Source organism: Staurois parvus, unplaced genomic scaffold (genome assembly GCF_062004578.1).
Source record: "Staurois parvus isolate SC_StPar_1 unplaced genomic scaffold, SC_StPar_1.0 ptg000019l, whole genome shotgun sequence".
In the NCBI taxonomy this organism is placed as follows: domain Eukaryota; kingdom Metazoa; phylum Chordata; class Amphibia; order Anura; family Ranidae; genus Staurois; species Staurois parvus.
In genome coordinates, this window is record NW_028317815.1 from 31,452,791 (window position 1) to 31,479,186 (window position 26,396).

Genomic DNA, 26,396 nt, shown 5'->3' on the forward strand with positions numbered 1-26,396 from the left:
TCCACTGAGCATTCTACCTCGCCTGCTCCACAGAAAGAAGGGAAAACAGTTATTCTTCTGGCACCAAAATGGTCCAGAAGAACCTGGTACACCGACATGCTTTGACTTCTTGCAGAAGGCCCCTGGCCTTGTCCAAACAGACCGGATCTGCTCTCTTAAGGTGCTCTATTCTATTCACAGTCTCTGTCTTTAATAAGGTGCTTAAAGCAGGGGTACGCAACCTTTTGAAGAGAAAGGGCCCCTTAAGTAATTTGGTAACTGGTCATGGGCCCCATGGAGCATGGGGAAGGGTTGCCATTGTGACCTGACACTACACCAGTGGTTGGGGGTGTGTGGTAAAACACATCTCAATTTTGGGATTTTACTGCCCCCCCAGACCACAAATGTAAACAAGTCCCTACAGTCCTGATTCTCCTGTAAGGCTGCAGCAGAGTGCATCTGCGGTTTTCCTGGGGGTTAACTGCACATTGCCATAGACTTCTATTATATCTTGCAGGTGTTTGCTGTTAGTGGGTTGGACGTGATGTCATAGGGACCCGGAAGTGACGGGATCACGCTTAAAGCAATTTTAATCTATTCATTTCATTTGAGCTATCTGGAGCACCATTCACTTAAGGGGCACTTGGAGACTTATCTTGTGAAGAGCCTATAATTGGGAATCTATATATTATTCGAATTGCTCAGTGTTATGTGACCACCCTTTTGGGGGTCAACTTCTTCTGTTCCTTGGAGAGCCATTAACAAAAAAGTAATCAGGGAATTCATCCCATGAGAGCATGGAGTTGGAAATCTACATATTGCTTGACCATATACCGTTATTTGACCACATTAATGGGGTTCAACACCTTCTGGTGAGTGAAAAATTTATCAGTTACATACACGTGGTGGAGAAGAATTTTTTGAACTACGGGATACCCTCTTATGGGACTTTTATTCACTTAGCATAAAAAAAAATTGGGGGGATTTTAGTATATCATATACCAATTATCTATCCATATGGTGTTGGGAGAGCACTTTGCAATTATTGGATATATATTGTATTGAGCAAGAACCTGTCTATTCAAGATTTGTTACATTGAGTGTTCATTCACTATTTAGGGGGAGCTGCTATTACTGTCTGAAAAAGGCAGTATTCACTATCATTTGGTAATTCATAATCCACATGTACAGTATATTTGATTTTATGGGTGCCACAATATTGCTTTCTTTATTTATACTTTGCATTGTTTGCTACAAAACTGAGGACACAATGAGTGGGTTAGGTTCATAGAGGAGGAACCCCAAATAGGTGTGTCCTCCAAAGCTTGCCAGTGTCTATTCACCTAAAGGTATGGAGCTATAAACCATGATTTATGAATATGTTGCCTGTATCCTGTACTGTACTCCCAGATATGGAATGTAAAGGTAAGTCAATATTACTAATTTTTTCCTTTATACTATGTTTAGTTGTGCTAAATAATTGGGACTTTCTTATACCCTGAACATTGTCAAGGTGCTTCGGAGGCTTGATATTACAGGACTACAGGACTCCTGAGACTGAATTCTTGCATCATACGACTGACTGCTGCTGCTCACACTATTCCGCTGTGGCTAAGCCCACATTCTTCCAGAGTTTTTCCAACCCATTCATTTTCTGGGTGCAAAGGGTTATTACTGTTATACTCCTTCAGCACCACATTCTAGTCTACTCTTAGTCCGTGCTACAAAAAAAATAAATTGTTGGAACTTTTCAGACTAATTCTCATGTATGCTAGTTGACCCTTGAGACAGTCCAGATGTAGTTTATTTTACTCAGGTTACTGGATCCTACTCCCCTCTGCTTAAAGAAGTTAGTTCCATAACCTTGGTACTGGCCAATTTCAAATTTGAGGATTTGGTATAGGTAAAGGTCACAACCCCCCTGTTCCCAGGGTCTCCTTTGGGTGGATGCCTTTTCCTCTTCAGTCTATAGGGGCTTTGGCACTTTCTAGTCTTGCTCAGATCCCCAGCTTACAGGTGCTCTAAGCCTTTTCCAGTGATTTATTATTTTATTTATTTCAGGTACTTACAGTATATAGCACCATCAATTTACACAGCGCTTTACATATATATTGCACATTCACATCAGTCCCTAACCCTCAAGGAGCCTGCAATCTAAGGTCCATAAGGCAGGCCATAGCTGGTGCAAATTTCTTTCCTGCAACCATGAGTTTTAGGAAAGAAATGTTCTACATCCCCCCTGTGACGATCACAGCGTCAGACCCCTGACCTTCTCACCAAACTTGTGACCGAAGGACTAGCCAATCTAAAACCGTGATGTCACATGCGTAACAATGCCACGCCCAGCTGCACCATGCACAAAGATTTTTCCAGCTAATGGACTACAATCTGTGTACTTGCAGCCTGGAAGCGATTGTTACAGGGTCAGGTTAATTACGCAATTAACCCTTCACACTGCCACCACCTCCTTTTTGTACAGAGAAAGAGGAAACTCGGCAATATCAGCAATAACACTATGATGGTTGAAATAATCATCTGTATACCACTGTTACCGCAGGCAGGTTATACAGAGGGTTAAACAAACATAGTAGCGCTCTTCAGCGGCAGGAATTCGTAAGTCGCATTAAAGAGCTTTAGAAACAGTTCAACACTTTCAGAAAGACAGATTTATTACTAAAAGGTCAAAAGGGTGCAATAAAAATATTTACCGAAAAAAGATGTAACCAATATATATATAAATATACAGAGAACAACAGCACAGCAAAAAGAAAACAGAAAGGAGTTTAAAGGGTTAAAGTACTTGCCAATCCGCCTTGGGTTAAGCCAGTGTTTCTCAACTCCAGTCCTCATGGACCCCCAACAGGTCATGTTTTCAGGATTTCCCTCAGATGAAACAGCTGTGGTAATTACTAAGGCAGTGAAACTGATCAAATCACCTGTGCAAAATAATGGAAATCCTGAAAACATGACCTGTTGGGGGTCCATGAGGACTGGAATTGAGAAACACTGGGTTAAGCAGTTTCAAGTCTTATGAGCTACAGAGTGCTTTTGATCTCCCTCTGTAGTTTCGATGTTAAGGTCAAGAGATCTTCTTCTCTCACACACACACACATACATCACTCCAACCATAACAGCCCTTTTTCTAGCAAATCCTAAGGATGTCTCTTTGGAGCAGTAACCAGTGGTCTCCTTTTGGGGAGGGAGGTGTAGGTAGAGACCTAAGTAACAACCAGAATCTCTCATAGCATATATTTTGGCCCATAACTTTTCCTAGATACATTTGCCAGCCTGGGCACTAGTATATTAATACTCAGCCGAATCTGCGGAATGGTTAGATATGAAACATATCACATGCACTTGAATGGTTCAGGAGATGTAATTTTCTGCTTTTCTATATATTCCAGCTAGGGAATATAATATATCAAATGGTTTGCATTAGCTTAACCAATCTGATGATATGCCTGTTTTTTATGTAAGTCTCTCATATTCTAAGATATGAAATCATAGGGGGAAATGGATTTTAAATGTTGTATCTAGTTTATTACTTCTCTGGAATGTCTTTGAACTCAGTGTAGGCTTAGTTTACACTATTACGATATGCCAGATTGCACAGTTTCTTAGACAGCTAGGCACCCAGCTAGTGAGGTTTTATAGCTTAGAGCTCTCCTGCTGTGCTTTAGCTGCCTGTGACCTCTGCAAACACACTCAGACCATATGTCACTCAACAGAGAGTGAGGGGGGATGATGGGACAACATGGAGAATTCTTAACAAAACAAACAAAATGGAGGGCCGCGTCCAGCTCTGTGTGCACGATTGTTACACCCCCATCAACAGAGACAGAGTTGACAGGGGAATTCCTCCTGCCAAGCTACTGTGTTCTCCCGGCAGGTAAATCCATCCCTGCTGGGAGAAGACAGTGATTATTGCTATCGGCTATACCAGCCTAAAATCCTGCACTATCGGAGCCAAATTTAAGGAAAGAAAATACGAGGCCCAATGAGAGATCACGACCCCCAGAAACCTGAAACTCTTCACTGCAATTGGGTAGAGGGAAGGGCCTCACCAGGAGTCCGAGGGTCAATGGAAAACAACAAGGATTTCATCCAGTTTACCCTGAGACCCATGACAGGAGCAAATAAGTTCAGGACGAGGGGAGCCCCAGCAAGCGATGGCCCAGCATCGTTCAGGAACAATAGAAGGTCATCGGCATATAAGGCCATCCTCTCCTCCAGCCCTCCAACGCAGAGGCTTCTAATGTCGGGGGAAATACAAAGAGCCTCAGCAATTGGTTCCACAGCTATGGCAAAAAGAATGAGAGAGAGAGGGCATCCCTGCCGGGTGCCTCTAGATCAGTGGTTCTTAACCTGGGTTCGATCGAACCTCAGGGGTTCGGTGAGTCAGTCTCGCGGGTTCGGCGGAGGTGAAGACCCACACCCGACTCATATGATTCGTGCAGTAAATATTCATTATTATGTTTTTGTTTTTGTGTGAAAATCATGTTTTAATGGTTTTGTTCTTAACGGTTTTGTTCATTTTGTGCACCTATGTATAAATATATACCTAAATATATACCTATGTTTTGAATTTTAAAAATCATATTTTATTTTTCCAATTAAGAAGGGTTCGGTGAATGCGCATATGAAACTGGTGGGGTTCAGTACCTCCAACAAGGTTAAGAACCACTGCTCTAGATAAAGAGAACAGAGCCGACAGGCCACCATTCAATTGGTTCGCCACAGTAGGGTTGGCATAAAAAGTCTGAAGCCATGCAATGAAAACTAGATGGAAACCCATTCTGCAGAGTACTTCCCATGGGAATGGCCATTCTATAGTATCAAAGACCTTCTCAAGATCTAAGGAGGCCACAACTCTAGAACACACATTGTCATGCACAGCGTGAATGTTCGTAAACAATTGCAAAATTACAAGAAACAGGTTCTGAACACAATAAAGTTGTTTGTGCAATAAAGACTTAAACTACGTCCATTACACAGAACAATTCAGTTGACATACCAAAGTGGTAAGGAGATGCAGTAAACACCAAAAAGAGCAAAGAGTACCTTGAGTGACTAAGGCACTCAGGCATACTTGGCATACACCCATGCATGTTTGCCTACAGAGAATGCACAGGTGTTCTGTTCATCCATGTGCAGGTAGTCCCATTCATGTCTATTGGCAGGCAGTGACCACACAGACAGTCATTGCTCCCAGTTTGATGACCATGTAGGTGCGGTAACCTGTGCATGAACTCACAATGTCTGCATTTGGGAACACGCACCTACACCCGCACCCAATCGTATGTCAGATTGGGAGCAACCACTGTGTTCCAACTTACATGAATGACACTGCCTGCACGCAGATGCATGGAACAACTGTGCATCCTGTTTGGACAAACATGTTAGCAAAGTGTTAGCAAGGGAGAATACTGGGAATAGATCATTTACAGATCTTATTATATCCAGTGTTGTGAAGTGAGTTGATTGAGTTATTTGAACATCCTTACATATTTGTTTACTGGAAACTTTTAGAGGGCATGTGAAATATTAAATCTCCATTGCATAAAATCTCAGAAGGTGAGGCACTTGAGATACACAGATGAATGATAAATTCTTCAGCAGTAATAACTGGAAGGTCTTGACACAGTGATAACACAGCCTTAGAGGATATAGCTGCTTTCAGATGGTTCAGTGACTCCACAGTCTCATACTCAGTGTACAATGTCTGTGCCAATGCTGCAAACACAGACCATACATTCAGTGCAGTGAAAGCCTGCCCAGGAGGAGGGGAGCACACACAGATGAAGCATTAAGACTGTATAAATATGCTCATTTAGATTCCATTACTTCAACTTCTCAAACAGAGTACAACATGGTAACTGTATTTAGAGCTATTAAAAAGTTTTACTTTATATAACTGATTTGGCAGCATTCACAACTATGTATTTTTTCTTTGATTAATCAATCAATCAGAACAGATAAAATACATGCCAATGTTACGACATATGTTAACACACATCCTGATATGCTTTGGCAGATCATGATGCTTTATGATGCACTTTAACAAGCAATAAAAATACTGTACATTGCAAAATGTATTAAAAAGTGTGACAATGCCCGCAAACACGAGTTGACATGTATTTTTATGCCTTTCTATTGATTTTAATGGAAAACACACCAGGTAGAAAAATGCTTAGATCTGAATAAGTCCCCAGCAAGGCTATAGTATACTAAGAGTATCTTTAAAGTGTCTTCAGAAGTTTTCCAGACCAATATTCATGATAAGATTTCATATCTTCAGGTATCAATTTATGTGAAAATTGAAGACTGAATTTGTATGAAAATTTTTTTAAAGCACCTTGGCCAGACTGTTGATTGTTATTTTGCTGCATAATATTTTTTTTAGAATTTCACAGGTCTGATTAGTAGGGTTTTACTGTATCTAATGATGATTATGAATATAAATATACCTCTGCTCTTATCAATAACTATTACGTTTTGCCAAGCAGTGCAATTCACACCTGTGCACTATACATTTATATATCATAAAAAGTGCAGCTGAATTGCTTTTCGTTGCCTTGAGTTACATGTGTGCCTGTCTTGGCCCAAGCACTTTTTTTCAGTGAAATCTGATTTCTGTAGTGCAGTACCCTGGAACACAATCTAGATCCAGAGGAAAACAGAACACTTGGAAGGATGGCCATACAAACATGGGAATAATGTTTACTAAAACTGGAGAAAATCTGGTGCATCTCTACATTGAAACCAATCAGCTTCCAGGTTTAATTGTCAAAGCTTAATTGAACAAGCTGAAGTGAGAAGCTGATTGGCTACCAAGCACATCTGCACCAGATTCTGAGTGCACCAGTTTTAGTAAATCTCCCCCAGTATGTCCACTAAGGCTAGGTTCATAAATGTGCGGGTGGTGCTGCTGTGGATCCGCACAAAAATCCATGCAGCCACACCACCCGCACAGAAGAATGTGGACCATTAATTCTAATAGCACACTTCCCGCACTGGAAATCGCAACTGTACTGGGAACCGAGGCTCCCGTGCGGGCTGTGTTTTCAGAAGAAGTGCAGGGACTTCTTCCCTGCATGTCCTTGGGCACAGAAGTCCATTCAAATGAATGGGCTCTCATGCCCATGGAAAATGTGGCCCGCAGGAACGCGGATATGTGAACCAGGGGTTAGAAGAAGTGCCAGTGACATACCTTGTGGATTGTGGGGAATGTAACGGAAAGTCAGCCGTTATTTGTCACTGAAGCACCAGATTTACCAAGATCTATGCTCTGGGTGGAGTGCAACAAACCCCTTCTGCAAAATCTTGGTAGAATTCAAACCCAGAGCTTCAAGGCAAGAGTATATATGTGATGCCAGTGCAAATGTAAGGAAATATGTTAATTTACAAAAGCTGAACATATACAGGACCCTTACTACTCCTGACATCTTACACTTTAATACCAGTTCCAAAATCAAATGAGTGTATAGTATATGAAATTCTGTTTGAAAAGACATGAGGGGCAGGGTACATTGTTTATGTTTTCGGCTACAAGCCTAATGATCATTTCCTCATGTCCCCTTCTCTTATGATGTTTAGGGCACAATATATGCAGAATATTTGGCTGGTCATGCCCCTCCTCCCCTACATCCCAGCTGCCTGCCTCACCTTCCTATCTGACACATGAGGAATTTGCTACTTTTTCTCAGTGTTCTGCTGTGTATTGACAAGACAAGAAATCTCAGCCAAGATGAACTGGAAACAAATCCTGTTTCTGTCTTTTACTGCAGCAGTTGTGCTTCTAGCAGGTAAGAACAGTTTACCTTTATTTTAGGATAAACATGCAACTTGTTTCTTCTGATGCTGAATTTAAAGTGATCCATGTGTGCTTTTAAAGGGATGCTTCTTTATTGTAACTCATTATCACATATAGTAAAATGTTCCACTAACTATATAAACGTATGCTATGGCATGATGTTTGAGTTTTAAAACACGATTCCTCTGGCCAAGCAATGATTCTGCACTTGAGTTCTCCATAGATGCCCAATCCAACAATTCTGGTAGGGCTCGGAGATAATCGCATACAATATGTTTTGATACCACCCAATTTGTCTATATAAATTCTTGCCAGAAGATTTCTAGGAAAGAACTGATTTGCATGTTTTAGAATTTTATGGCTGATTTTTTTTTTCTGTAATTACGCTGATCTGGGAGAGGCTGCATAATGCATGAAGACGAATGCTTGGTTGAAACAAATCTGCATGTTTATAAACTGATGTTTCGTGAAAAATAATGTCTTGCATGATGCTCTTTTTTCATGCAATATATACCAAATCTCTAATAAATATCAATGCAAAAATAAGTTTTTATTATTACCAAATATACTGCTCATACTGCAATTATTTTTAACAGCGTGTACAGTAATATTCTAGTTATGTCCTTTGGAAGGATTATTATTATTATTACTATAATTTCATTTTCTATATGGAGGAAAAAAAGCTACAATCCTTGATCCATGTTAGAAATATTGAAGGAGCCAACATGAACTGCAGACTTTTACTGCATTCAACTTTTTTATTTCTTGTTTCTGAGCCCCTGAATTGCTGAGTAGTAGAGCTTCGATTATTTAAAGCTGGTAAAATTCTGGATGTGATTGGAATGCTTGCAGTTCAGACTTACTGAAATAATTGTACACTCAAAAGCTTTTAAATATTATCCTCAGGAGTGGTGTCATTAAGAATATATTCTATAATAGAACTATATTCAGTAACTGCGCCTTTCTCTTTAGTTTCTCAGGTGGCTGAAAGTGCTGCAGTGAGAAGCAGTGACGATGGGGCGGCTGACAAAAAACAAAGTAAGTACATGAATGAAATACACATAGACCATGTTAATACTTTAGAATAGTTCTTTACAAAGGACAAGGAATCATTTGCGTGACATTGTTACAGTGGCAGAAAACGTTGGTAAAATCCAGCATTCTACAAAGTGAACCTAATAAGATATATTTCACTCCAGGCTTGAAGAAGATCTTCATGCAGGAATCTGACGCCTCAAACTTCTTCAAGAAACGTGGCAAGAGATCAACAAAATCCCAGGATGAAATCAATGGTGAGGGTGTTAGCTTTGTGGAAATGTGTTTGTTTTTCTGTCCCACAGTTTCCTTGAAATTGTCCAGGATTCCTGCTGTCACTGTAAGGATATATTACTAGACTGCATTCCTGCCTTGCCTCTGGTTACAAAGATGTTTCTAAATGAACCTAATGCCCTTGAAGGGTGCCAAAACATTTCATTTTAGTATAAGAATTACATTTATTGATCTTCTCTAAGTATACCATACGACAGATCCCCATTCCAAGTTATTTGTACCAGGGATTTACAGATTTTATATTGACCATTACAGGATTCAGAGAGTCACTGCTCAATGCAAACTATTCACAGGTAGATACATGAGCTACAGTAGCATATATGTTCTCCATATACCCCGTTACATCTCTTTGTAAGATAACCCCCCATTCCAGGTAATACACACCTTTGCTGCAATCCCTGCTTCTCCAATTACTTGCCAATGTCCTCGGAGATTCTCTAGGTACTTCCAGGTATGGTAGAAAATGTCACCTTCACCCCTTTTTCCCATAGTGCAGTGCTTGAGTAACCAATTGACAGACCTGAGTACTGTTGTTAGTCATGTTGGAGTGGGGGGCAAGGAGTTGGGAGGAAGATATAAGCCCTGGGTAAGCCTTATCTAGAACCAACTTTGAGCTTATCCAGGCCTTTTGACTCAGTCCTCTGGTGGGTGAACAGGGCAGTGGGGGGAGCATGGAGAAGGAAAGAATCAGTGGGAGAATGGTGGACTCTAAAGGGAATTCCTGAATAGGCAAAGTGAAAGATTCACTTTAGGGTAACTCTGAAGAATAATAAAAGGAGCTACAGTCTCCAAACCCAAATTTTAATAAAACAATCCTTGTGATTCTCATAATTACCCATGTCATATTTACATGCCAGATCTGTAGTTTATTCTCTTCTGTGGAAGTTCTGGCCGTGGCCATCGCATGTGTGGGCATCCGATGCCACTTCCCCTTCACTTCCGGGATTTTGTGCAGCCATCTACCCAGCATGCACCTCCTGGTCTTGCACCTGCGCAGTAATACCGCGATGACAGAAAGTTAGCATGCCCAAAGACTCCTGGGATCGATGATGCCTGTATCCCAGGAGTCTTCGGGATCTCATGAATACGTCATCCGCCTAGGTGGCCACAAATGGAAGTGGCATGTAGATTAAACTAAAAAAGGCATTTTTACAGGAAAAAAAATTAAATATCCTAATCTTACATATGTATGGGTGGCCACTAGGATAAGCCTGACTTATAATTAGCACTTCTGCCTGGCAGTACTAGGATCGTTGGTTCAAATCCCGACCACGGCACCACCAGTCTGGAGTTTGCATGTTCTCCCTGTGCCTGCATGGGTTTCCTCCAGGTACTCCGGGTTCCTCCCACACTTCAAAGACATGCTGGTAGGTGAATGTGAGTTAGGGACCTTAGATTGTACGCCCCTTGAGGGTTAGGGACTGATGTGAATATACAATATATATGTAAAAGCGCTGCATAAATTGACGGCGCTATATAAGTACCTATAATAAATAAAATAAATAAAAAAGGGTGAAGCTGCGCTTTAAGGGAACTAAAATCCCCCATGTTCCAGTGTTAGTGAATCATTTCATCATATTTTCTGACACCAGCAATAGCGTTGTAGGCAATTTCAATGAGTTTTAAGTATATAAAAACTGGAAGAAAGCGAAGCTGTCGCTGTTAGCAACCACATTCCCACTGTTCTTCCTCTAGTGCACAAAATTAAAGCTACTATTTTGTACAACTATACGTTTATCTATATCATTGCTACCATCCCTCTTCATTTAACACCATTTCAGAGGAGGATCCAAGGATTCCACTGTCCTACATACTTATAAATACATCAGAAATAAAAATTAATTGTGTTCATTAAATTTGATTAATTTTGTTTCTTTGCAACTACCCTGTTAAAATGAGGATGAGGGAAAATAAATGAAATCTGTAGTATAGACAGTTTATATAGACATGTTGTGCACGGTCTGGTAGCTATGGAAGTATTTCCCCTACCTCCAGGGCTGCCTGCATTACACTGTACAATGAAGGGCTCTTTCTACTGCTAGAGCGTCTACTGGACTCAGCAGCAGAATATGTGTGCTGTGTGTTGGGCAGCTGCAGGAGGTGCAGGGCAGCATGGAGAAAAGAGGTTTAGTGCTCGCACCTTCAGCTCATGTTACAAAGCTCATAGGATCTGGGCTAGAACAGCACAGCTATGTGCAAAAAACCCTCTTTCAGCTATAGCTGTCAGCAAAAGCAGAGCATCACTGCTAAACGCAAGGCTTTGATTTTCTCTTGTCACATCTTAATGGAACTTGTGTTTATAAAATTGGTATTGTTGAAGTTATACAAACTATCAATTTTTTAACGTGTGAGTCCAATAAAACTTTGCGTCTAGGCCTTTCTTAATAAGGAAATGTCTTGAAAGGGTCAGCTGACTTCAACTAATAGTTCAGTTGTGGGTGGACTATGCTGGATTGTGCACTTGCCTTTTTTAACTGTATTTACAGAATTTAGAGATCTCCTTGGTGGATTTCCCAACTCTGCCTCCAGTTTTTTGTTCTCCCTACTGTTGCCAGTAGTCTCTCTTTTCTAGATGCAATATGCCTAATATTAAAAAAAAACACAATCAAATAGCAAGACTCTGGCACCATTTGTTATCTGATGTGGAATAAAAAGATGAGTGTCAAGTCATAGAAACTGGCCCAGATATAGTTTTTATTTGCCCCAATTAAAAGAATCCAAGAATAGTTGGCAACTAAAACTTTGGGGGTGTAATACTCAGAATACTAAAATACAACAAATAACAAGTGTTGCTGAAATGTGTTGACCTATTTTATTGTAACAAATGTATCTGGACCAATTTGTACAGCTTGTAGCTCATATTTTCATCCTACATAAACTGATTTTTCCCAAGGCCCCATCAATGCTCCATTGGGCATTACAGAGCTAGTACCCTATAGCAACTACTAGGTCCAAACAAAATGTCCATTAAAACTGAAGTATGGCACTCTACCACTCAAATTCAAAAGTGTTTCTTGTTATGGCCTTGTTGTATGAGCTGACCTGGGATTCAAGTAAGGAGATCTTGCTGCTGAGTAAATAATGGCCCCTTCTACTTACCTAAAATTAAATATCAGTTTTGGCTGGACTCTGGAGTAGTATTTGACATCAGTGTTCCATTATTATCAGTTGAGTCTTGTTTTTTTAGCATCACACAAGTGCTTTCTCGCGTGTATGAACAATTTTTTGAAAAATCAAGCAACCTGAGTCTGATCAGGACTTGGATGGCCAAATCGCCTTATCTATATCTATGATGTTGTACTCTTGCCTTGAAGCTCTGGGTTTGAATTCTACCAAGATTTTGCAGAAGGGGGTTGGTGCACTCCATCCAGAGCATAGATCTTGGTAAATCTGGTGCTTCAGCGACAAATGACGGCTGGCTTTCCGTCACATTTACCACAATTCACAAGGTATGTCACTGGCACTTCTTCTAAGTGGACATACTGGGGCAGATTTACTAAACCTGGTGCACTCTGAATCTGGTGCAGCTGTGCATGGTAGCCAATCAGCTTCTAACTTCGGCTTGTTCAATTAAGCTTTGACTATTAAACCTGGAAGTTGATTGGTTTCTATGCACAGCTGCCCCAGATTTAGTAAACCTTCCCATTTGTTAGCAATTGTTGTGGAATAGATGGCTTTTTCTTACTAAATGAATCATTTAGAACACTGTTTATGTTCATGTGTCTCTTTGCTGAGCTTTACAATTAAATCCAAAACAAATGTGTAATTTTTATACTGTAATACAAAAATTAATTTTCTTTCAGCTGAGAACAGGCAGAGATTATCCGCAGATGAGCGCAGGAGGGAGTACTACGAGGAGCAGAGGAATGAGTTTGAGAACTATGTGGAGGAAGAACAGGATGGTAAGGATTTGTTGATCACTGTGAACCTGTGCCTGTTACCATTCCCATGCCCCTAAAGTATTTTCTCATGCTTCATTTCTCAAGGAAAAAGGATAGGCAAGAGGGAGACATGCACACATGTATTCAGCCCCTTATTTACACTAGTTTTCTGTAAGCAGACAGCAATGTGGTACAGGAAGAATCTGTGTCTGGCACTTTAAGTATTGCCTCCTTAGTATTCTTGCCAAGTCAGTGATAAGAGATATAACTGTATTGAGGTTATCTGTCTGCCATATTGTTGGTGGAAAAGTGCCAATCATTCTACTGTATACTGAAGGTGCAGCTGACATATCAGTTGCATCGTGCATAGATTTGATCACAATAACCTTTCATTACAATAATGTTTTATGAATGATAATATATTAAGAGTAATGGACTAATGGCTGACTTTCCGATCTGAATTGGTTTAGGGGCTTGGTTGATGACAATGGTTAGGTTTATAAATTTGGCGGAGATTAAGGACCCATTCAAACCGATGCACTGTAGATAAGTGTGGAAATTCACGCTATGTGCATTGTAGTGCTATTCATTGTAAATACTGTAGCACTCCAATTCACCTATGTTTCAGCATACTACAACAGGTAGTAACACAGTACCATACAGTTTGGTACCCAAGTGAATACGCTGCAAGGGCAATTTTTTGGTCCTGGTTGGTGCATTTGGCAGCCCATTTAAGTGAATGGGCTACCTAATGTCTAGGAGTCAGGGCAGCTGCACTGTTTTGCTGTGAAAGAAATCAATGTATGAATGCATACACTGTGACAATACCAGACACTTCTAGTGGCTGAATGACTTCAGTAGAAACAGAATGCAGAATGCGTGTGAGGAGCAGAGGTGTTCTGAATTCCAGCCGAGGAGAACTCTGCTTAGGATTTTAGTGCAGCAGTGGCTGTGTTGTCAGCCCACAGGTATTTTCCTGTACTTTCACCAATTTTAACCTCTCTCAGTCTCTGCTACATACATCCCATAAAAATGTCACAGGGTGTAGGTAGAATGCTCCGTCCCTCTCCTGTTTCTAGTAGTTCACAGCTGTCAAAAATTACAGCAGGGACTTGCTTTGTATTACAGCAAAGGCAACCACTGCTGTACAAATCTGAGTTTCTGTAAGCTGTTCATAAATACTGTTCAGAAGCATTATTCAGAAATACAATGTAACACAACTGTTACATTGTATTTACTCTGTTCCATTCATCTGCAGGAGCACATGCCATTATGTGCAAGGATTAGTGTGCCCTCTTTGTGTAGAAATTATTTTGTTCCATCACCCAGCTCTATTCTTGGCATCTTACAGATGCTGAGAGTGGACCCAGAGTGCACCACAGCCAGTGTACACACACACACACCTAGAAAATAAGTTTGTTTTTTTCTTTGCTAAAGTAGATATACAAAGTCATGGGTAAGGTTTTGCAGTTAAAGTAAGGATAAGGGTTACCTTTTAGAAGTTAGATTGAAGGTAAAAGAGAAGTACGGGAATTCATTTTTTTCCTAAGTCATACTTACCTAGGTGGATGCAGCATCAGTCCGATGCTACATCTGTGCCCCACGGGCTCCAAGGGTGAGAACTCAGTGATCATATGACTGCTGATCGCTGAGTTCTCACAGCCACTCTGAGCAGAGAGTGGTGACTGCCAATCACTGCTGTCTGCTCTTCCAACCCCCTAGCACTCACTGGAGCACTGGGCTATGGAGGGGAAAGGAGGGCTGGCTCAGGCTCTCAGCAGATCGCTGAGAGGCGGAGCAAGGTGCCGCTCCAGACTCTAGACTAAAGTCGGGATCTTTCCCTAGTTTGGACCAGCTGAGTGGCATCAGCCAACAGCAGGTATCAGCCCACTGTCAGCTGAAAACACGTCACAGGAGTGCAGAACGAACTGCACTCCTGTGATCCACAGGAGAAGTACAGCCATAAGAGCTTTGATTGTACTTCTCCTTTTAGTTAAAGATTGCCTTTATATATAATGCAATTTTGTACATCACTACTTAAATGATGAGTGAAGTAAATGTGATCTCTGCCCTCTAAGGCTGCACTTGTGATCTTGTGTAAACCCCAGTGCTTGCAATTGCATGCACCTTTCTCTAATGCAGTACTTGCACATTTTTCAAAATACAAATTAGACACATGATGGGTCCTTCCTGTGGCCTGGGTACATTATCCAGGACCATGAACTGGAGCTCTGAATCTGCATGTCCTATCTCCACATAGAAATGGATAGGCATTCAATCCATTTCCCAGTGTCATAACATATATTCAAATCCACTTTGGTATCAGAATAATTAAGGGAAAGTAACAAACAGATGCCATAAAAGGCAGGAACTTATTAAATCAGAGGCTGCTAGGAAGTGTAGAGTTTATGTAGTATCCCATATCAATCCATGTACAGTGGATATAAAAAGTCTACACACCCCTGTTAAAATGTCAGGTTTCTGTGATGTAAAAAAATGAGACAAAGATAAATCATTTCAGAACTTTTTCCACCTTTAATGTAACCTATAAACTGTACAACTCAATTGAACAACAAACTGAAATATTTTAGGTGGAGGGAAGTAAAAACTAAAATTATATAGTTGTGTAGAATACCGTTGCATAAGTGTGCACACCCTTAAACTAATACTTTGTTGAAGCACCTTTTGATTTTATTCCAGCACTCAGTCTTTTTGGGTATGAGTCTATCAGCATGGCACATCTTGACTTGGCAATATCTGCCCACTCTTCCTTGCAAAAACACTCCAAATCTGTCAGATTGCAAGGGCATCTCCTGTGCACAGCCCTCTTCAGATCACCCCACAGAATGTCGATCAGATTCAGGTCTGGGCTCTGGATAGGCCATTCCAAAACTTTAATCTTCTTCTGGTGAAGCCATTTCTTTGTTGATTTGGATGTATGCTTTGGGTTGTTGTCATGCTGAAAGATGAGGTTCCTCTTCATGTTCAGCTTTCTAGCAGAAGCCTGAAGGTTTGACTGTTGGAACCGTCCCTCTACCTTGACTAAGGCCCCACTTCCAGCTGAAGCAAAACAGCCCCAAATCATGATGCTGCCACCAACATGCTTCACTGTGGGTATGGTGTTATTTTGGTGATGTGCAGTGTTGTTTTTGTGCCAAGTACATCTTTGCAATTGTGGCCAAAATGTTCAACTTTGGTTTCATCAGACCATAACACATTTTCCCACATGCTTTTGGGAGACATCAGATGTGTTTTTGCTAAATTTAGCCAGGCTTGGATGTTTTTCTTCATAAGAAAAAGCTTCCGTCTTGCCACTCTACCCCATAGCCCAGACATATGAAGAATATGGGAGATTGTTGTCACATGTACCACACAGCCAGTACTTGCCAGATATTCCTGCAGCTCCTTTAATGTTGCTGTAGACCTCTTGGCAGCCTCCCAGACCAGTTTTCTTCTCATCTTTTCATCAGTTTTGGAGTTCTTGGTATTATCACTGTTGTGCCATATTTTCCCCACTTGATGATGACTGTCTGCACTGTGTTCCATGGTATATCTAATGCCTTCAAAATTCTTTTGTACCCTTCTCCTGACTGATACCTTTTAACAATGAGATCCCTCTGATGCTTTGGAAGCTCTCTGTGGACCATGGCTTTTGCTGTAGGATGCGACTAAGAAAATGTCAGGAAAGAGTAGAACAGCTGAACTTTATTTGGGGTTAATCAGAGGCACTTTAAATATTGGCAGGTGTGTACTGACTCCTATTTAACATGATTTTGAATGTGATTGCTTAATTCTGAACACAGCTACATCCCCAGTTATAAGAGGGTGTGCACACTTATGCAAACACATTATTTTAGTTTTTTATGTTTACTCCCCCTCCCCCAAAAGATTTCAGTTTGTTTTTCAAATGAGTTGTACAGTTTATAGGTCACATTAAAGGTGGAAAAAGTTCTAAAATTATTTATCTTTGTCTCGTTTTTGTACATCACAGAAACCTGACATTTTAACAGGGGTGTGTAGACTTTTTATATCCACTGTATGTCATAATATACTCCAGATCCTGAATATGGATTGTTTATTACAACCTATTACTATGCATACCAGATAGTGTTTCAAAGCAAACATTTACAATTAACCACTGTGAGTTACCTGGGCAAACATAGTGTAGACGACCTCATATCAATGGTCTTTGAACAACAGATCCTCTTGATGGAACAGGGAGTACCTCTCTATTTGCCAAGTGCCAACATATTACTAATTTATGTATATGGACCTGGGGAAAATGTAGTCAGCATGAAAAGGACCTACATATTTTAAATAGAAGAAATGGAAATGGAGCACTTTTTGCTTTTTCAGAAACCCATTCCGCAACTGTGCATTATGCATCACCCACAACAGGGCAGAAAACCCCCCAAAACAAAACAGTTAGATAAAAAAAATTACTATATTCAATGACTATATACAGCTTAATGCCACATGTACAACTTAAAAGTTCATAACAAAATCGCAATGCCCTGAAACCTCAGAGCTCTGCAGTTAATCTTCAAGGAGGTAGGGGAAACTGGAACCTAACATTTTGGTGGACCACAGCTAGAAGGTAAATACACAAACCCAGCATTAAAAACCACCTCTCCCAGTGTGATCGGTTAGACCATATTTATGTGACATCTAACAGAATAATCACCTGAAAGTAGCAAAATATGAGGTTACAGTGTAGGAGCTCTGGAGTGGTGTTTTTTTAATGTAAGCAGTACACCCTTCACACCACTATATACATAGTTTCAGATTGAAAATCATAATGCATAATAAGCATATTGATTAATCAGTGCGTTAGTTGACAGTAAATCTGAAATGATTACTTAAAGTAAAAATTTTACTTGGAAAGGGTAATATAAAATAAAACAGTTTTTCGTATGGATTGGGGTCAAGTTCCGTCCATTGAAATGGCAGTTTGGGTGCACAAAATTACATTTTTATTCCCAGTGCCCTTTGCGCTCTGTAAGCGCATTTCCCTATGCCCGAGCAATAGCGTATAGTCTATGCTGGCGCAATAAAACATACACAATGAAAATGCAGGATCTTCACCACTCGCTCCAGAAAGGCTGGCAGCAATATACAGGCAATATCCCACACATAAATAAACCAAATATAGTTGCGCTGTGTAGTCCCAATAAAAATTGTCCTTAAACTGACAATAAATTAGTTCATAAAAACAATAATAAGTCTAAAAAATAATATAAAACCATTTGTGAAATCAAACATATATTCATTGACTTAAACCCAAAACCCACAATTATAGTGAAAAAAATCAAGACCCAAAGAGATTACCCAAATATAAAAAATATCAAATATATATAAAAGAACAAAAATAAAATAAAGTCCCAATATGCAAAGTGTCCAAATAATGTGTCCAAACAAAGATCAATTTGTTGATAGGACGACGCTTCCTACTCCTCTGAAGAAGATGCAAATCAATCACAGGTGCTCTTCAAATACCTCAAAAGACAAAATCAAGTGTCCATAATATCCTAAATCAGACCCAGGGAAAATGATCTACCGCCTGCACATACAGCCTCTTACCAGATTATCAGACCCCCAAATTATAGGTGGTCTGACATGACATAAAGCTGCATGGATCTTGACCTGGATCATCCAACACAGAAATGCATGTGGCACTGCTATTTCCTTCTCCTTCTCTGTGAATAGCTCAGCATAAAAGAGATAGACCTCCAATAGCTTAGTACCATGAAAAATGTTATTGACACAAACCAAACAACTTCTTACCTAGTATGCACACGTAATGTAAAACGCCGTCGGTGCCAGCTCCAGCAAAGTGTGGGTGATGTCAGCACAAACTCCGTCCCATCCCAATGTACAAAAGACATTGTCAAGGGGATCAGTCTGTTGTGCTGATATACTGCTATGATATAAGTAGGAAAAGCTGCATACATGAGAGCCACCTTCCTCTCCCAAGTTATCTGCAAAATATACATTAAATAACTGATCATTTATGATGTATAGTTTGCAGATAACTTGGGAGAGGAAGGTGGCTCCCATATATGTGGCTTTTCCTATTATATCATAGCAGTACATCAGCACGACAGACTGTGCCAGTCAGAAACTCCCCTTCAACAGCTATGTTATAAAAGCCTGCGACTGTAAAGCAGGATGAAAGACCCAGAGACAGCAAGTCTGGTCACTTTGAAATGCCCATGGCTCATCCATCATGAGATTCACAATGTCATCATACCAAGTAGGTGTGATCGGAATCATTGGCATCTCCTCTACCTTTGTCCTGAGCAACAGACGAGCAAGAAGCTGCAGTGCATGTAAGGCATAGATCAGGGAAAACTGATCCCAAGGAGTCACCAGGGCGTCTATTGAGAATAACTAGTTCAGAAGAAAAACCTGTCTAGTTGTTGAATTGGAATGCCAAGAGATCCACATCTGGCATCTCCATTGCAGACAAATCTCTGTGAACATCTCCGGTGAAGTGCCCAGAATACCTCCCCTGCCCGACAATCTGGCATCCATCATCAAAACCATTCTTCCAATTCATTCCCAATTTCCAGCATCTGCATCAATATTCACCATTCCAGAGCTGACTGGGTCTTGGGAGTCAGATACATTGACAAGTCCAAAGACTCCTGACACTTGTTCCCTACTCACAGGGTTCTGGAGATGCATCAAAGGCAACTAACATCTTCCCCAACCCCCCTGACGTTCTTTCTGTAAGGACTCATCAACAGAGGATTCCTTATCCTCAAAAGCTTCCATATCTGCCAGAGGAATTTCCTCTGATGCCTCATCCTCCCTTAAAAGTGGAGAAGGAGAGTGCCCAAGTTTGCGTCCCAGGTGTTCCGATCCAGTGAGAACCCTTGCAATCTGATCATGCAGGTCATGACCAGGGGCAAGAAATACATAGTAGATCATATCTGTATAGGACGGGGACTCTAGTGATATACAGGATGTGAGTCAGGTGGAAACAACCATATCAAGCAATATTAAATCATGAGAACCCAGGACCATATTTTATCATATTTTTTAGGGCAGTTACACCCCATATAGGTCAGCCGATATAAAAGTAGAATTGCATTAACCATAGATCTCCACAAGATCGTGGGAGGGTCTGTTGTCTTCCATTTAGTCAAAATACTTTTCCTTGCATAGTATGCAGCATAGAAAATAAACAATTTAGTATGTTGACTGGCAGGTAAATTATCAGTTATACCAAGCAGCAGAATCATAGGATCCATTGTAATTGTAACCTCACCAATCAGATTTATGTCAGCAACCACTGCCTGCCAGAAGTGTTGTATCAGCAGACAGGTCTATGTGAATGAAGTTCCCCACTGCTTGTCTACATTTGGGGAAAGTGTTATCATCAGTATGATAAATAACAGATAATCATTGGGGTGTATAGTACACTCTATGAAGAAATTTCATTTGGACGAAACGATCCTTGGCTGAAATCATGAGCGGGATATATTGTTGGAGGCCCTCACTCCTATCTTCCTCTATTAGCTTTCGGAGATCTTGCTGCCAGGCTTGGTATAGGAGCTGTGTCTTAGAGATCATTGCTCTTTTTAGCTTTCTATAAGAGGGTAATTCCTCCCACTGACCATCACACTAATGTATCATGAGTTGTAGATATAGTATTTTTTAGCAGGGGTTTCCTAAGACTGGAAAGTAATTTCAAGGGTTCCCCTATGCTGGAAAGGTTGAGAAAGGCTGCTTGAAAGTGTAACTAAAGGCAAAGCTTTGGTAACTGAGTAATGGAGGGTTAGAACCCCTGTTTGTGTTTCTTTTTTTGCCATCTGTGTCTCATGGGGGAGATTTACCTTAATTTCCTGTGCCTTAGCCAAAACAGGGAGTGAGAGGAAATCCCTGGAAAATAAGGGAATCGCTTGGGGTCCCCCAGGTCAAAAGAACTAGTGAACCCATTGGGAAATGTCCCCTTTATTACATTTCTGGGGAAAAAAAAAAATTTGGGATTCTCTTTTAAGTTCATGTTCAATGATAATAGTAAACAGGACAAATAGTGAGGACAAATCTCCCATATGGGGACAGACAGCAGTAAAAATCTGATAGGTGTTCTAATACCTCTCCATGCTATCCAAAACTAACAAAAAGGTTTCCATTAGTTATAATTTAAAGCAGAGTTCCACCCAAAAGGGGAACTTCCGCTTTAATGCCTTTTCCCCCGCTCCCCATTAAGGATTGGTACCTTTGGGGAGCGAGGGGGAGCAGGTACCCGAATATGACAGGTACCCGTTCCCACTTCCGCTGCGACCGACTAGGCGATCGGAAGCGGAACCTGTCCTTCCCCCCTTTAGTCTTCTGGGACATATAACAGGTCCCAGAAGACTACGGGGCCATTCGCAAAGCGCAGCTCTTCTCGCTCATGCGCAGTGGGCACCTGGCTGTGAAGCCGCATGCTGTCACAGCCGGGTGCCCACACTAAGGATGCCGGTGTCAGGGAGAGAAGACGGCCAGTGAAACCAGCATTGGTGAGGACACACCACTGGACCGAGGGACAAGTAGGTGGTTGTAATTTAAAAGTCAGCAGCTACAGTTTTTGTAGCTGCTGACTTTTTTTTCAGCTGGAACTCCGCTTTAAGTAAATACAAAATATCTTTCTAAATCTCAAATATTGACTGAAAATAGTATAAAAATCCACACACATATATAAATACCCTTCTTCCACCAATAAAAAAAGACAAGAAAGGTATTTATATATTTGTGTGATTTTGTATATTATTTTCAGTCAATATTTGACATTTAGAAAGATATTTTGTATTTACTTCAAGTATAACTAAAGAAAAACTTTTTTTTTAGTTTTTTAGTTTGTATTTACTTAATTTAACTTTGTTGTTATTGATACACCACGTGTGTGTCCTGTGAAAGCAGCTTCCCTTTGACTAGTATTCTAGTCACTTTGTTTTGCTTTTGTATTATTACAACTGCTGCAGGGACTGCAATGACTTAGTGAGTTGGCATATTTCTATGGTTTTAAACAATTTGACCTGTTTATTAGCAATAAAAACTAACAGGGGTTCTAATCCTTCGCCACTATATCCATCCCAATGGATATTGCATGAGATAAAATACCCCATGGTTTCATGAGATAAATACTACATATTTCGGAAAATTATAGAATGCGGTATTTTAGAAGATTTTTTTGTGAATGCCAAAAAACACTCAGCGGTATTTTACCACATTCCCTAAAGCAGTAGATACCACTTCATTAATGGAGCCCCTTGTCTGGAGAAGGACTGTCTCACTCACTGGATTGTGTCCAAAGGAAGCAGGAAGATAGCAGCTGTTGTGGGGACTTGTGAGTAGAGACCCTAAATTGATTTCTGTGACTGCAAAATGTTCTGGAAATCTCATCAACTACTAATAGCTGTGCTGTGATGCAAGGTAATCAGATGCCAAAGAAACTTGCCACATGTTCTTCAGCTGTGAGGCCTTAGACTGTCCAATATTTACTATTACCTAAGGAGATTGTCCTCTAATAGTTTTTGCTGATCATTCCCTAAACCAGCCTTTTTCAACCAGGGTACCTTCAGGCTTCTTCAAGGGTGCTTTGGCAAAATGCCTAAAAATTACCCAAAAATTGTATACAAGCCAACAGGTGGATCCTGCCTTTTAGTTACAAAAGTCACAGATTTTCATTGTGGACTTTTATGACCTTCTAGCTGTTGGCATCCCAACCAATGGCATCATCAGTTGATAAGGAGGACATGCACAACATCCTTGTTTGCCCCTTCCCTGCCCCTCTCTGTCAGCAGTCACATTAGCTGAGTGAGAGAGAAAGATACACTAGAATACTAGTCAGTACCACCGTGCAATGGTATATTTGCTGTGGAAGAATAAATCATCTCTAACATTGGATGTGCTGTGTGTGGATGTGTGTAACATTTTAGAATGGGGTGCCTTGAGAATGTGCAGTTTTTAAAGGATGCCTTGACTGAAAAAAGGTTAAGAAACATTGCCGTAGACTGAGCTATTGGAGCTGGAGTATATGGACTGGTGCTTGTGCTGGTGGGAAAACTCTGTACTATTAGGGAAGAACTAGACACATACAGTAAGTAAAATATATCTACTGAATAGTAGTCTGTAAGACGTTTAACAGCTGTTTGGGATCCTACACAGATAAGTGCTTCTTATTGTTCATTGTTGTTTACTGTGTCTTTGGCCTCGATACATTCACTGTTCTGGAACAAGCATGCATCTAGCAAAGTCCGGACTCCAGACCTGGCTCAGTGACTTAGAATGTTTTGAAGCTTTTCGATCAACATAACACCCAAACAACAAGCATTTTCAAAAGGATAACTCAGCAATTGGAGCCTACATAGTAACTGGTCACAGGTTTCCTTTAATGCATACACCTAAGGCCCCTTTCACACGGGCATTCGGTTTTTTTCATCAGTTCAGTCACGGTTTTTCCAAGAAAAAATCGTATCAATTCACATCAGCTTTTCATCCGTTCAAGTCAGTTTTTCATCAGTTTACATCTGTTTCTTGTCCAAATTTTTTTCCATCTGTTTTTCGTCCGTTTACATCCATTTTTCGTCCATTCCAGGTTCTTTTAACGGAAGAAAATAGGGGTTTCTTCAGTTCAAAAAAACAGATGTTAACGGAGCCAGACATTAACAGATGTAAACAGATGATCATCCATTTACATCCACTAGTCCATAGAAATACATGGGTGTCCGTTTTTCATCCGTAAATGGACAGATGAAAAACAGACATATGGAATTCCTGTGTGAAAGGGGCCTAAAAGCGATATTTTTATAGGTGAAACTTGTTAAGACTTGGACCCCCAACAGCAAGATCCCCCTACCATAATTCCCAAATGATCCTGTCCACCTAAGAGTTCCCTTCCACCTTTGCATGGTACAGCTCCTTCTGTTGCACTCTCCTAAACCCAAAATAGATAAAGTCCAACAGAATGATAGGGAAATAAGAAATTCTCAGGTGGTTTAATTTTCCAGTATCAAAAACTACAATATCAGTTTTGGGTGGACTAAACTGTTAATAAGTTTCCCACTGCCTGCTGCATGTTATTTTACCTGTTTGGCAATCAAAATCAAGCTACCTGACAGTCAGCTATTTATAATAGGTATTCTAGTTAACATTTATGTATTATGTTAGGATAGTTGGGTAGGAAAAGAGTGAATAGAATGAAGATAATGTAATTTATTGGTGAGTATCTTTACAAAAAGCCACAGGCTGAATGAGCACCACTTATATCACTTTTGGGTGGACTAACCCTTTAAAAAACCCTCTTTGGTTCAATTTCCACCAAACACATCTTCCATAAGGATGAATGGCACTGTGTCAAAATACAATAATGACTAACCTTGGTCACATATGTATAAATAATTTACAAATATTTGTTTCTCAAATCTGCCTACAGAGCAAGAAGAACGCACTCGTGAACAGGTTGAACAGTGGCGCCAGTGGCACTACGACGGACTGTCTCCTTCCTACATTTATCAACGTCAAAACATTTAAGAGAGTGTAGAATTAATGTACATAAGGTTTCAATCAAAGAAAATTCTGCTGCAACAGCATCTTCAATTCAGAGCAGTACTAATATCCAATGAGCACAAGCTGTACTTTCCTTGCCAGGTTTCTGTATTACTTGTAAGCTTTCTTCTTTCTGTTGTAAAATTTGTTCTTTCTCTGAATCTTGCTTGCAGGAAAAAAAAAATGTTTGACATATAACAGCTTGCCAGTCCATCTTGTATTCAATAATACCAGATACACACAGTGCAATTTGAGTGCACAATTTACTTAATTTAGGTTGAATTGTATGAAGGCACAGGCATTACTGTATTATGGTAAACATACAATCATATATAAGCAGAGCCGTAAAAATTTGCATTCACCACAGTTGGATTGTAGTATGTATGCTATTATAGTGTTATGTATTTAAAATGACAGTCCTTGGTTTTAATCAAACACAATTCTTAAATGTATAGAAAACTCGTCCAGTTCTTGTTTCCGGAAAAAAAAAAGGATAACTAAAATGGTTGAATCATTTGTTTGGCTGCTATTGCGTAGTAAGAAAAATTGTATTTTTTTTTTTGTATGGGTGAGATTAAGAAACAAAAAAAACAGAAAGCAGTGTTGTCATGAAAAGCAATGTAATGAGATGAACAATTTATAAATGACACCTGTTTAAGAAGCTGTTGGCACTGTGGAATTTTTAGTCATTTATCAGTCTTAATAGATCAGTTCAGCCTCATTAACATCAACACACAGCAAAGTTTCAAAGTGTATCTGAAATAAACTCACTGCCAGGGGTGGACTGACAACTCATGGGGCCCCTGTGTCCTTGCCCAAACTCAAAAAAGCCTATGAAAAAGTACCAGGGGCATCTCATGGGGCCCCCTACTGACCCCGGGCCCTCGGGAACTGCCCGAGTTTCCAAATGGTCAGTCTACCCCTGCTCACTACAAGTAGCCATGAGCAAAATGATTGCAGGGTAAATTACTTTTGGTCAAGGAAATTTTAGACTAAATTCCCCCTCATTGAGCTGGACAGGTACGGTAGGTTTTTTTTTGTTTTTTTTTATGGGTTTGGTAGTCCAATTAAATTTTTTTTTTTGTGTGTGTGTGTATTTGATTATTATACAGTTACTTAAAATTGATTTTTTTGCCCCATTGTCCATCCCAATTTCACCTTCCACAGTGACTCCAATGCTTAAAGTAAAAAATATTAACAAAATGTCTGCACAGTCAATGACATTTCAAGGGAATGAATACTCTTCATTTTGCTCATTTCTAAGGTGAACACATGCTGCTATTCCTTTCATACAGACAGCTTAAAAGGTAACTCCACTTTAATGGGAAAAAATAGAGCATATAAAATCGCTTCACAAGTCATTTTATTATTGAATGTTCTAAAAAAAACAAAAAATCAAAAAAAAAAAAAACACCTTTCCTTTTCAAGTTGCAGCACTGCAATTTTCTGAAAAAATGCAATGCAGTATGGCGACCTGGAGGGGTTATGTACACAGATTGTATACAGAACACTCCCCAGAAATGTAATTTCCTGCTGTGCAATTGGCCTACTGATTTTCACAGAACTAAGATACAGGTCAGATTTTGAACATCCCCTGCAATGAAAATTTCATTTTTGGTGAGATATTCCCAAAAGGAAATCACATCTAAAAAGGTATACAGACCCTACAACCTTTCTCATTAGAACCCTGTAAGTGCAGCAGCTGATTTATAATAAAATCACTCCTTCACTTTGCACATGGATACAGATAAATGGCTATTTCCTCAGGAAAAAAAAAAAGGTTGAAAACTTCCACAGTTTGTTAAAATTATTGTAAAGATCACCCAGAGGGGATGTTTTTTTTTCCTGTTTTCACT

General features: G+C 40.1%; 1 protein-coding gene across 1 annotated transcript; it reads left to right on the forward strand.

Moving 5' to 3' along the window:
- Positions 1-7,630: 7,630 nt before the first annotated feature.
- UCMA (upper zone of growth plate and cartilage matrix associated) lies at positions 7,631-25,201 on the forward strand. The gene is made up of 5 exons (XM_089686242.1): positions 7,631-7,784; positions 8,765-8,830; positions 8,992-9,084; positions 12,925-13,023; positions 24,428-25,201. Exons 1-5 carry the CDS (start codon positions 7,727-7,729, stop codon positions 24,523-24,525), a joined length of 414 nt encoding a protein of 137 aa, XP_089542368.1. The 5' UTR covers positions 7,631-7,726; the 3' UTR covers positions 24,526-25,201.
- The last annotated feature ends 1,195 nt before the right edge of the window (positions 25,202-26,396 follow it).